General features: G+C 35.5%; 1 protein-coding gene across 42 annotated transcripts in view; it reads left to right on the top strand.

The window, feature by feature from the left end:
• LOC125678520 (myosin heavy chain, skeletal muscle-like) overlaps positions 1–14,277 on the top strand; it is a 75,295-nt gene that overhangs the window by 17,776 nt on the left and 43,242 nt on the right. For 32 of the 42 annotated variants that reach the window (XM_056163077.1, XM_056163102.1, XM_056163071.1 and 29 more), the window contains exons 3-7: positions 6,384–6,467; positions 10,295–10,426; positions 13,233–13,306; positions 13,635–13,746; positions 14,145–14,264. In XM_056163077.1, the coding sequence (XP_056019052.1) occupies positions 6,384–6,467; positions 10,295–10,426; positions 13,233–13,306; positions 13,635–13,746; positions 14,145–14,264 (522 nt within the window). Of the gene's footprint in view, positions 1–1,522; positions 2,156–2,867; positions 3,169–6,383; positions 6,468–10,294; positions 10,427–13,232; positions 13,307–13,634; positions 13,747–14,144; positions 14,265–14,277 lie in introns of those variants that run through there. The other 10 variants (XM_056163183.1, XM_056163182.1, XM_056163167.1 and 7 more) reach the window with 8 other exon arrangements.

Genomic DNA, 14,277 nt, shown 5'->3' with positions numbered 1-14,277 from the left:
CCAATCTCCGCATGGGATAAGGAAGTCAGATGCCGGGATCTTGACAGTCACTGCACGTAGTTAGTCGTAAAACTGATCTTTTTGCACATCATTGAGACCGCTTTGAGGTGCATAGACTGACAAATGGCTGACCACAAGCTTCACTAGGATGATCCTGTCAGACACGCTGCACTTCAAATACCTTCTCGATCCACTCCTCAGCCAAGAACTCTCCCACCCCAGCCATACCATTGTCATTTCCAGACCAGAAGAGCTTGTACTTGGAATCCTTCCCCTTGATAGTGCGACACTGTCCACCTCGGTATCTGGTTTCCTTCACACAACCAACATCAATTCCTTGGCGAGAGAGTGCTTCCACCACCTCGCATACTCTTCCTCTCAGGGTGTTCACATTGAGAGAGCACACTCTAAACCTCTTCAGGCGTTTGCTGGATTTGCCGCAATAGCCCGACCCTGCCCCCCCCCCCCCCCCCACACACACACACCTGAGAGGGAGCCAAGCCGGAGATGTTACCGACAGATCTCTAAGTCCAGGGGTAAACATTGTTTAGTACTTTCTGTTAGTCTGTTTGTCTGTCACAAATCTTGTGAACACTTCTCCTCCTGTATGGCTTATCGGATAGACTTGAAACTTTGTACAATGCTTCATTGCCATTTTGTAGATGTGCATATTGTTGGGACATGAAGATCCAATTATTTTCCTAAAAGTTATAGTGGATCTAAAAGGGGTGGAGGATGTGAAATAGCTTGTGAACACTTCTCCTATATTGCTTATTGGATAGCCTTGTTTTGTACACTACTTCATTATCATTTTAATTAATGATGTTCACATTGTTCTGACAAGGGATCTAATATTTTCCTACAATTTACAGTGGATCAAAGAGGAATGTTTAATAGCTTTTTCATATATACAAAGGTATCTTCACATTCCTATGGGTACTTCAGCATAACAGTCATATACAACAATGACATTGGTCACATAGATGTTGAATCTTTTCTCCATCTTTTTCCTCAATGCACAAAGTGCAGTTTATAATGTCTATGTTCTTGCTCATGCTTTCTCCACTATACCATGCAGAACATTAAGGGAAGGGGGCTGTAATTTGGAGCACTTTCAATTTAGGGAGCTGGGAAGACTTTTTTTTTTACCAAAAACAAATTATAATTATGATTTAAGGTTGACATTGCTTGTTTTGGGTTCACCAAAATTGAAGATTTTATATGTTCATCTAATGATAATGATTAATGTTATAGATTAGAATGAGACAAAATCTAGATAATTTACTAAAAGGATTGTGTTACTGGTTTTATTTATGTTTATTTATTAATTGTAAATGATTAAATGAACAAAATATACAGTGATAAAACGAACGATGATAGGAATTTTAAAAACCCAAGAAGGTAATTAGTCTTGTGTCACCCAAATAGTCTTCTGACCAGTTTAAAAGGCATTACATTAATGGGTATTGTTTGTTCCCCACATTGTTCCTTGATTTAAAGGTAAGCCACACTCCTCGGCAGCGGGCAGTGTAAGAATGGCGTGTAGCAGCATGCCCGGCTATGCGCGTACAGACTTCCCGCCCCAGTGAAAACAGAGATAACATTTTTACAAACAATTCATATTCATCCATGCAGTCTCTATGAAGTTTAAACCTAACTTTCAATTTAATTTCATTTATTTCATGAAACTATTTCCCTATTCAAGTCATCTTTTTTCTTGCTGAACAGTTTTGCTTAGGTGTCTTTTGTGAGGGTGCTTTTTGAATATATACCCCTGTGAACCTTGGGATTATTGCAGACATTAAGCTGTTCAAATATTGTTCTTTTGTTGTCGTGTGAGTGAAAAGAGGATTTACCGTGCGTTATTAATATGCATGTTTTATGGCTCTGCTGAAGTTCTGAAATTAAACTGGAGACGTTCCATGTAGTCATCAGTTTGAATAGACATGTTTACATCCGAGGATTGTGTGAAATGTTTCAGTGTGTAATGTGAGGATTATTTTGTGTTGGAGTGTGGATATACTATCCTATCCATCCAGGCATGGATAGGGGAGGGGTATATAGCTATCCTGGACGCTCCAGGAGCCCAGTGTCCAACAAGAAGGTGACTTGGCGAGAACCAGTAGACCAGACTCAACATGGTCAGCAGGCAGCAGTAAGGATCTCTCCTTGTTTTACCACAAACTTTGATTTGGTTTGCAAACATGAATCATTTAGAAATTTTCATTAATCTAGATTAATTTATTGAAATGAGAAAAATTTCACTTGTTCAGATATCTAATCACTGAAACATACATATGGTCTGTTATTGGGTGGATGGGTGGGTGGAGGAATTGGGGGAGCGGTATAATTTGTGTGTGTCAAGCGCTAATGCAGATGTGTCAATAGTGGATCCCCTGATTATATTTCCACATCTTTATACATGTATATGGAATCTAGTAATGCACAATGATGATGTTAGAAGATATCATGTTTTGTGGGTTACAAAATGGCAGAATAGATAAGATACTAACACTGTAGTTCAACTCTATAGTATACTGTACATGCTGAACACAAAGTTATAGAAATATCAAGGGGGAATATCTTATTTTATGCATGTAAAAGAAATTGCTTTTTTTTCATTCATTTTGATAAGACGTCTGCAAATCATCCGACTCGCTCTACAGTTAAATGTTACTTAATTATGCAATTGAATTGCTAATTATCACTGTACATGACCCTAGTAATGTTTACATTTATATTCATTAATGTATCATTGAGATCTGGTAATGCTACAAAAAGTGTCAATAGCAGTCTTTTGGCTCAGAATGAGTTGGAAGACCCTGATAAAGTGTGCCGGGGTAGAAAGATCCAAGATAGGTTGACTCAAGCTTATCCAAGGTTAAAACCGCAGACATGTTTCCGAATCTCTTTCTGGTCAAACACATAAATTACAGGGCCATGATAGATAATGGATGGGAACAAATGGAGTTCTCACGGTTATGAAAATAGATTAATCAATTATGATATAAGTATCTGGATTATAAAGTGTTGTCTTTGTGAAACTGGATCTTTGAACTTGTAAGGAACTCTAGAAATGGATGTGTGTGTGTGAAATAATGAATTCTGCATGATCTTGCATATTTCTGTTGAGGAAAATTAACCATGTCCAAAAAAAGTCCTATAAAAGTAAGTTTAAAGAACTGATTGCCATTTAGAAGTTTTTTTTTATCTTGTATAGAATGAAGAATATTTCAATGAACAATTTGTAATTGTATTAAATTGTTAGAAGCCTGGTATACTTTGTTGTGTAGAGTAACTGGGTGCATTAATGCTAATGAAATTTGAGCTAAATCTACAACATAGATTCTCAGTTTTAAGCACACCCGGTTGCCTCTTATTTGGATACATTTTGTTTGATAAAGGCCCGATATTATTGAATGAGGTATTTGATTGGGGACTTGGTGCTTTGATATAAAAGAAACATTTAAACATTTGTAAAAGGAATTTGATTTTGTTTTGATACTGGGCCTCTTGTATTCATTATCTGATATATGTGGTTTCCAGTTTGTTGGAATCAAGTATTTGTTACACAATTTCTTTGACACAAATTTAATTTTGGACTGAGAGCATTAATTGCTATCTGAAGAAAAGGCTTTTACACATATAGAGTTTGATTTTCTTCCAAAACTGCACAGTGTTAATCAATTTCTTACAAAGTTTACAAAAATTAACAAAAACTCTGGTCGACTTATTAGGTATCCATAGATACATTACAACACTCAGCAAATAAAACACATGCATCTTGTATTTTGTCAACTTTGATATAATGTTTTCTTGGTCACTTAATTGTAAAACAACTTTACAAAAATTTTGATTGATGGATAAAAACTGCATATAGGTATACACTATAATCAATATTGATAAAGTGATGGGACTCTCTCATGCAGAGGTGTTTATTTGATTAGAAGTCCTTTCCAAACAGTCTTATCACTCTTGGGTCACTAGCTAAATGATTTTATTAGGTCTTTGTTTGTAGGTGGTTTATCAAGGTGAAACCCTGTTACCCAGTCTAACTTCTTTTCTTCTAATCTTCAGCATATATAGTGAATGAAGATGATGAGCAGTCATGTGACTCTCATTGTATGTAGCACTGTACACTTTTTATATGCCCGTCTTTAGACGGGACGTATTATGGTACAGCGATGTCTGTACGTCAGTCCGTCCGTCCATTCGCGGTTTTCTCTTTATAATTTCATTTCCCTTCCACATATCATGCTGAAACTTGCTGTGTAGCTTCTTTGTGGGTCACTCTGGATCATACTGCAATTTTGATCCATTTCGACCTTTTTTCCAGGAGTTTTGCCCCCTTATTTGGAAATAATTATTATATGGAGGGTACATAATTCTTCCACAGTTTTCAAATGAGAACCTTCTTATTTTGTTGAGTGTTTGTATGGGTATTGAAAATGTGCATGTGGGATGGATTTTGATTTTCTACAATTTTTGAGAAATTTACAGGTTGTTGAAGCTTAGTCTATTTAGAAATTAATCTTCTATGAAGGGTACATAATTTGTCTGCCCAACTCCTCCCACAGTTTTCAAGTGAGGACCTTCTTATTTTGTGGAGTGTTTGTATAGGTACTGAAGATGTGCATCTGGTGAAGGGTTTTGATTTTCTTCCATTTTTGAAAAAAATTGCAGGTTGTTGAACTTGGTCCATTTTGGGGAAATCTCAATTTTTAAGCTAAGACCCTTTGTTGATATGAAAGTTTGTCACAGCCTCATGATGGCTGGTACTACCTGAAGCAAAGTTATACAAATTATAGCACAAGAAAAACACCCTATGTAAGCATTTCACGGGCGTATTATGTACCGTTTGCGGTACTCTTGTTCTTGTTCTTCTGTCGTGTTGTTGAAGGTTTTGTGTTCTGTCCTGTTTTCATCTTGTAAGGATTATTTGAGGTACATGTACTTCATATTGCATGATTTCTCAGTGTGCAAATTTCAGGACTGTAGCTCAGTCTGGAAAAAATGGCATGGTACCTACCAACTGACCACCCAAATTTGATCCCAGCCGTCTTAAAGCTATAACATTTACATGTACATATATATGTACACAATCTTGTAAGCTTTGAAATGTAGATTTATATAGCTCATATATGACTTGCTACAGATTTCCTGTATTTTTAGAAATCTATGAATGAAAGGTGGTCACCAATTCAGGATTTTTTTTTTTTTGGTCAGTTATAGTTTCAATCTGCACAAACAGAAAGCAAACTAAACTCCAAGAGAAACCAGATTATCTCTGAGATCCAAAATAAAATGCTTTTGAAAGCATTCATTATGATATCCATGGATCTTAAATTTAGATTACTTTATTATTCAACAATGATTGTTCAGAATTAAAAAAAAAATTCTGTTGAAGTATGTTATGTAAGAAGGTATAATTAGGGGTCTTTAATTGCACTTGGTGTGAAATTATGAATAGAGTTGATTTTTTTCTGCATAATAGTCTATTGTATTTTCTCTTTCTTTGTTTTCTTGTTATGGTTAGGTTTTTTAGTTTGTGGATTTCAATTAGTTCAAAATATTTAGAATATGGTAAACCAGATCATTTTGTATTTAGCATGTTCAAAGATTTTTAAATTGTAAAACAGCGGTCTTTGAAGCAGGGCGACTTGCAATCATGGAGAGACGATGTGTCTGCCAATAGACTCTTTATATGTTAGATCTTACACATTATTTTTTTTTTTTTAATATTGAAGTCTCAATTAAAGATAAAAAACATTATTAAAAGAGGATTACATGTGAAGGAGTGTGTCTGTACAAATGTTCATTGAGTTACTAATTCTCTGCCTATTGACTGGTGGATTATTTCATGTTTAGACATGCGGTGTTATTTAACCATAGAAGGCTGTAGTCTTCAAATCATTTGATTTTAGAAATTTTTATCCATCTCCATAATTAGCTGTAAATGAGAAAGTAGAAGCATCATTTGAATAGAATATTCAACAATTCATTCTGTTTGTTAGGAAGAGTACATTATTGTGAAACAAAAAGTTATCAATGCAAGTCATTCATGTAATAAGTTACTATGTGTACACATATATCTCAACACTGTTCCTACAAAGCATCTTACTATGCCAATATTGTTTGCCTGTGATTTATAGCATTTTAATGTTTGGTGTCAATATGATGCTTAATTTGGGTAATTATTAACAAAATTGAAGCTCTCTTAGTTATCTGAAGTCTGATTTTCTGGTTAGATGGTATGTTGTATTGATTATGAACGTCAACAAAGTTTTAATATTTTATGAACTTGATATGTTGGTAACAGGTTGAATAATCATGTTTCATTTATGGCTCTTTTGTTATACATAAACACTCTTACTTTATTGCAGGATCACATCACTAAAACTAGGGAACTGGAGAGAGAGCTCCGTGCTCTTACCATTGAGAAAACCCGAGCAGAAAACTTATTGGAGGTAAACAAAACTGTAACCGCTCTGACCTTCTAGATAAAAGAACCAAGCCAAAACCAGTGTCATATAATATATTTAACCCTGCAATATTTTGAACCCGGGTTCAAACTATCACTACGATAAAATGAACCTCCTATAAAGTATTGAACCAAGGGTTCAAAATACTATGACCATAGTATCACTTAGTAGGAAAACCTTGTAGGAAGGATACATACTGAACCATAAGTTCCAGGATATTAAAACTTGGTATATATGATCACCATGATAAGAGGAAGATGCCTATTGTTTTTCAAGGTCAGAAGTCAAAGGTCAAGGTTGTAGTATCACTAAGAAGGGAAACATTGTGGGCAGGATACAAACCAAACTATAAGCTCCTGGATATTGCAACTTAGTACATTTGATCACCATGATGAGAGGAATATACCTATTGTTTTTCAAGGTCAAAGGTCACGGTTGCAGTATTGCTTAGTAGGAAAACCTTGTAGGCAGGATGCAGACCAAACCAAAGTTCCAGGATATTGCAACTTGGTACATTTGATCACCATGATGAGTGGAGGATGCCTATTGTTTTCAAGGTCAAAGGTCATGGCTGCAGTATCACTTAATTGGAAAACCTTGTAGGCAGTATAGAGACTGAATTGTTGGGGCTAGGACTGTTAAACTTTGTACACATACACCTTATGCCAAGTGGAGGATGCCTATTGTTTCTCAAAGTCAAAGGTCAAGGTCGTAGCTAGTAGCAGGATACAAACTGAACTGTTGGACCATCAAACTTGGCACACATATACCTTATGCAAAGTGTAAATATTACATAGAGAGTACATGGTTTGTCTGTTTTTACGATGCAAAGAAAGTCACACCCTGATGATTGCTGATACTACCTGAAGCCAAGTTCTACAAATCATGATGTAAGATAAACACCCTATATTAGCTCTTCACAGACGTATTATGTACTGTTGGCGTTACTCTTGTTATACACCTGTCTTTATTATATACCGGCTGTTCGCTCTTATGTCCCCAATATTGAAGATGTAGGGATGAATTGTTTTTCATCTGTCTATTTGTCTGTTCTCAGCTGTAACGTTGGTCATAACTTTTGAACTATGCCAGTATGGGTGTGTTCACAATTTTCTGTATGGTAGAATGCCGATTTTACCATTGGCTGCCATGGTGCCAATGCTTGCCATTTTAAATATCTTTGAAAGTGTGAATAGTATTTGCTAACCAATGGGTGCATTCAGAGTAAACCCAATGATACCATCACCAATTTGCCAATGGTAAAAATTTTAGTTTTGGTACCATTAGATCCCTGTGTACTTAGAACGAGTTTGGGTTACAAATGGTAAGAAATTCAACAATGGTACCATTGGTATACCACTAGCTGATCAGTTAGCATTAGAAATGTCAAACAAAGATATCTTCATATCTATATGTATAATTCTGCAGCAAGAAGATGCGTTTAGAAATATGTTTTTAAGTACTGTTAATTACTTTCTTCTGCAGATTATTTTCTCCATCTTCGCTAGACAAGAGTTTTTGGTCCATAAATGAGGACCATAGTGGACTGAAAACCACTACAAAACATAGCAGATCATTGGATGAAATGGTTAGAGTGAGCGATTACTATGCCATCATATACACTCAGATGTTTTTAAAACCCTTTTCTATCTCTCCAGGGATATGTTTGAAACAATGTGTCTGAAATTGTCTTCATTTGATGTCTATGAAGATTTAAGGGGAAAAGCTGTGCTACAAAATCATTTGCTTTCAGCCTGTACAAAATGCCCGCCATTTTTGATTATGTCTTTGATAAAATTACCAATGCTAACAGAGCTCTAGGTTGTCTGCAGAAATGTTTTCCATTGATAACTCTTGATGGCAGACATTGGTACAATTGTCATACCAATGGTAAAAATTCTGCCGATGGTAACTTTTGTCAACCAGTGGTAGTACTCTGAATGCACCCAATGGATTACATGTACTACCGTTGGTTGATATGAGTTCCCATTGGCAAATTTTTTTTCCATTGGTACAACAATGGTACCAATGTTTGCCAATAAAATATACCAATGTTAAACATTTCTGCAGACAACCTAGAGCTCTGTTAGCATTGGTAACTCTATTTATGACGTAATCAAAAGTGGCGGGCATTACGTACACACTTTACCCACTGAAAGAAACCGATTTTGTATCACATCTTTCCCCCTTATAAATCTTCACAGACATCAACTAAAGACAATTTCCGACAAATTGCTTCAAACATACCCCTGCATAGACGGAAATGGGTTTTAAAAACATCAAGTGTAAGTGATATGGTATAGTAATCTCCCAGTCTAATCATTTCATCAGATGATCTATACTCATGATGTTTTACAAGAGAAACTACATCTTCGTTAGCCAAAGGGTTTTTGGTCCACTCAGCTTCACATTTATGGACCGAAAACTCTAGGCTAGCGAAGATGGAGAAAATAATCTGCTGGAGAGAGTAATTAATAGGACTTAAAAACATTTTTCTAAACGCGTCTTCTTGGTACAAATTATTCACAAAGGTGATATGAGCGAATATCTCGGACATTTCGTACTAACTGATCAGCTAGTAGTACACCAATGGTACCATTGTTGGATTTCTCACCATTTGTAACCCAAACTCGTTCAGAGTACACAAGGATCCAATGGTACCAATGACTTAAATATTTATCATTGGCAAATCGGTGATGGTACCATTGGGTTTACTCTGAACGCACCCAATGTCAAAATAGCTATCTTTGGCAACCAAGGTTAACCAATAGCAATGAGTAGTTCCCCGCTGAAATTCTTAATTATAAGAAGAAATTTGTGTAAATATAGCCAGTTATTTAAAATATACTATGCAAATTCAGAAAAGTTAGTCCTTCTATCATATTACCTAGGATCAGATATGTATATTTACTTTCATCCTAATGAAGGAAGTTTAATATTTAGTGCTTATCTGTAGTGGTATTATAAGTTGTGAACAAATGACATGAAATAAATGTGTCATGATGCATTGACCAGTCAACATTTTGAAAGAAGGTACTAAATACTGAAAATTCCATCTAGTTGACCTGCAAAATAGGCAACCAAGGAAAATTACCAAATTGAATGGTAAACATTGGTACCAATGGTGAATAAGCTGATACCGTCTACAGAACTGTGATTGTACTCGTATAAAATAAGAATTATGTTCTTTCTTAACTGAAAGGTTGTTGCAAATACACTGTATATACCTTCCAATATAGTATTTACATTTTTAAAAAATCAGACTGAAATTGTTTGTGTAAGAAGCTAGTGCTGGTGTTTACAGACAGACTCCGATTCTTGTCTAGAATGCCCTCCATACAGCAGGCATCCTTCTCTTCTTACCAAAGATCACAACAGACTGTTCACAACTGGGGATTCAAAATGACATGGCTACTAAACTGCATGAATAGAAATTCAGATCTGCTTTTTTTTAAAATGGGCACTTGCAAAACATGGAAACTACTTATTGTACAGTATTTGTGAAGTCATCTTAGGCATGTCTGTTTCTGCACAATGTAACTTCATACATTACCATGTTGAAAAAAGATCAATTATGTCTAGTTAATATGAACTAGAATCATGTGTATTAGGAATGTTCACACACAGAATTACTGTAAATTGAATGGACAGGTTTGTAATAAATCATGTACAGACATGGCCATATAGACATGAATACACTATTCCTAGGATTTTGGTTTGGAAAAAATAAATTGCTGTAATATATACAAATCCTTCGTATTCTAGGTAGTCGTAGTTTACTAATTTCTTTTATGTTTGTTGTGCTTTTCTAGGATTTACAACAGAGAATCCATCGCCAAGAAGAGAGTAATGCAAGAATTCGGGATGAACATTCCAATCTAAACCATGATGTGGACCAGCTACTGTCGGCCATCAGATCTGCCAGAAACACTGGGAAATGGGAGGTAAGGCATACAGATGGTTGTTCAGGTGCTGGTTGTGTCCAAGTCATAGTCATGTTCAATAGACAGCTGTGTTCAATGGACATTTGTGTTCGATAGACAGTTGTTGTCGGTAAACATTTATGTACAAATTGTGTCCAATAGATGGTTCTCTTCTGTAGACATTTGTCTGCAGTCAATAGTTGTATTCAAGTTGTGTTCTGTAGGCAGTTTAATTCAATAGACATTTGTGTCCATGCTATTTTGTTCAATAGAAATTTGTGTTCATAGACAGTAACAATTGAACATTTTTAACTTCTTCTTGATAACTACCATTCCAATTCTTTTTAGATTTGGTATGAAGCATCTTCAGAACAAGGGTGACATAAATTGTAAATTTCAGGACTCTTGCTCCTCTGGGGCCTTAGGGGCAGGGCAAAAACTGCCAAGAATTGACCATTTTTTAAAAATCTTCTTCTCTACAACTGCATATCTCTAAGAAAAACTAAATGCATAGTGAAGTAAAGCAGGAAGACCTACCAAAATTATAAATTTCATGATTTATGACTTCAGGGTGGGGCCAAACTTTTTATACATAGTGTATATGTGTAAAACATTTGAATTATATCTTCTTTAATGCTATTAATACTAAATTGAAACTGAATAGACATTTAGAAGGAGTAGGTAGTCCTTTATTGAAATTGTAAATTTCATGGTCCTTGGGGATAAGGGTTCAAGGGTGGAGCGAAAATTATCATAGTGATTATAGTCTTTATCATTTGAAAGACTTCTTTAAGTTTACTGATACAGTATAAAAACTAAATGCATATTTAGAAAAGGCAGAAAAGGATGTACCAAAATTGTGATTTTCACAACACCAGATTATTTATTCTAGGACAGGTCCAAATTTGTCATTTTGTGTAACTTTTACATATATTATGTAAAGCCTTTCATCAGTATAGGCACTTTTGAGGGCATTTTTTGATTTGAGAACACATCTTGTTTTATACTGTTGCTGAATATTAGAATTTAGCTTAGATATTCAGAACAGGAAATATTTTCTAGATTTCATAACCCTCGGGAGTAGTGATGCTTTGAACTAATACATGTACTCAGGTGACCGATAAGGCCTGTGGGCCCAGAGTTTTTGAAATAAATCTTGTTACAATATACATTTGTGTTCAATGAACAGTTGTGTGTAATAGACAGGTTTGTTCAATAAACAGCTGTGTCTGAATTGTGTTAAATATACAATTGTGTTCAATAGAGAGTTGTGTTCAGACAGGTAGATAGTGTGCAATATTTGATTTGAAATTTGGCATTTTTTGGTTCAATAATTGATGTCAGTTGTGCATTTTTGTGCAATAATTGATATAGGTTGTGCAATAATTAATATGAATTGCACATTTTTAGCCGAGTTGCAACGAAGTTGAACTCGGCTATTGGTTTGGTGATGCGGGTGGGCGGTTGGGCGTTAACAATTGGTTTCCGGATGATAACTCGAAAAGTTTACAATCTAATCAAATGAAACTTTGATATATTGTTGGGTACCAGGTAAGGAAGACCCATATTGATTTTTGAGAAAAATTCACAGTGACCGAAAATAGAATGAAAACTTCAGACAAATATGGTTTCTGGACAGTAACTTGAAAAGTTTAAAACTGAAATTAGTTCTTCACAATTATAAATATGCCACATCATTCCTGACTTTACAATGTATCCCATGCAACTCGGCTTATGCACCCCTGGGTGCATATATTGATTTTTTTTTTTTTTACAATAATTGATATGAATTGCACATTATTTGCAGTAATTGATTTTAATTGCACTTTTTTTTGTACTTGATATTGTGGACTTTTTTTGCCCTTCTTGATGCCATATTTCAATCTTATTTTTAGATCTAAATTAAATTAAGGGGTTTGCAATTCATCATGGTTTTTGTTAGGTGTTTGCTTTGAATGTTGTTACAAGTGTCTTAGCCTCTAGGCAGTGCATGTTTCATTAAGAAACAAGGCAGCGTGTGAGGATATTTAAAGATGTATACTATACATGCAATTTAGAACTGTTGTCCAACTGGTATGACACACACGATCAGACTCAGAAGAGTGATTAATCATTGCTTGGTAATTTGGATATTGAGATAATGATCAGATACTACTGTTAGGGCTCTTTCATTGTGTTTCTGTCATCTTTCCCCTCCCCCAATCACCCAACAGTGCCTTATCAGACCCAGATTGGGGCATTTTTTACCAGTACTTTAACTCTGTTGTCACCAAGGATGCAGTAAGATCTTCAGTCCTCAGAATGGCCCAAGTGTGTCACCTCTCAACTTTTCAAGATGATATCTGCTGTTTGGACATAGGCACTCGTGTACAGTTCTGATCTTCTAATCCATTCATTTCTATTGGGTATTAGATTGTCATGTGACCTGCCATTGTACAGATTTTCAAACCCTTCAAGATGCCATCAGCATAGAAGCTAAAGGTGGCACAAGACCGGGTACATAGTATTGTGTAACCTATCAAAACCCTCAAGATTGTATCAAGGGCCCAAAAGTAGATGATTTAATTAGCATTGTTGATATTGTTCCAGATGCTGATTTAGACCCCAAAATTTGCTTTGGAAATATTTTTCTTAGCGTCATGGTAGAAAAAGAATAGCTGTTGTGTTTCATGTTGAGAAAATGTTTTGTCTGTGAAACCAGAACTCGTTGGATATAAGAGATGGCTAAGCAAAATGTAAAGATTTTTCTTATGTTTAGGAAATTCAATTGTGTGCCATTCGAAAAACATACTGAATTCAGTGTAACTTGGAGATTCTTGTGTTTCAGATTGACAATGTTCGATTTCGTGAACTTTCGAAGGAACAAGTTTTCGGTATCATGAAGGAACCTCTAATGCGATTGTAAGTTTTTTCCCCAAAGAATTTACAACAAAGAAAAAACTATAGCATATTACAAAATACTGTAAACAGCTTGTATTAGCATAGTGAAAATATAGCACATGATCCAACGTAACGATAGCATCACAATTGTATAGCAGTGTATTTTAGATTTGATGTACATTGTAGTAAAAGTCATGCATTAGCAGTAGTAACTAGCTCATGAATTAGCAGAGCAAGGCTAGTTCAAGAAGTACTGAAATAAGATAACTATACAATAAATTTATAGAACATTTGGTATATTGGTGTTCTGTTAGGGAATTAATAAAGAATATGTGATGCACATTAACAGAGGTGGAGATGAAGCATTAGACGAACAACTCAGGAATTTTAAGGAACAGATACGCAGAAAAGATGAACAACTTGAACAGCAAAGTAGAGAGCTGTCTTCAATCCGTTCAAAGGTAAAGCCAACAGGTTGAGACACCGTTCAGAGTAATGGTGTTAGATATACTAATATGTCTAAAAAGCACTTGTAAGTGGGGCTTTTTTTCATGTACCAAATTTGGTATGATTAACTTCTTGCCCTGTTCAGATTGATAGCTAACAAATGTATAAGTTTCAGAATTTTACATTGCCAGCTGTAAAGGTGTAACTATGAGTTTGACAGCTGGTTGGTTGCTTTCGTTCATATGACAGCTACTTTATGTACAGCTGATTGGTTGCTTTCGTTCATGTGACAGCTACTTTATGTACAGCTGATTGGTTGCTTTCGTTCATGTGACAGCTACTTTATGTACAGCTGATTGGTTGCTTTCGTTCATGTGACAGCTACTTAATGTAGCATTCTCTTTCTTTACAGAGAAGACCAGAGGATCAGGATTCTTCCACATCTAGTCAGTCAGATAAAGATTATGCAGTAATGCAGCTAAAAACCGACCTTCGGCGTGCCGAGCAGAGGGTGGAGGACCTTCAGTTAGAGGTTGGTTTCCACA

The sequence above is a fragment of the Ostrea edulis genome, chromosome 1 (genome assembly GCF_947568905.1).
Source record: "Ostrea edulis chromosome 1, xbOstEdul1.1, whole genome shotgun sequence".
NCBI classification, from domain to species: Eukaryota; Metazoa; Mollusca; class Bivalvia; order Ostreida; family Ostreidae; genus Ostrea; species Ostrea edulis.
The sequence above is the reverse complement of the archived record's forward strand: the minus strand, read 5'-3'. Positions and strand labels throughout refer to the sequence as shown.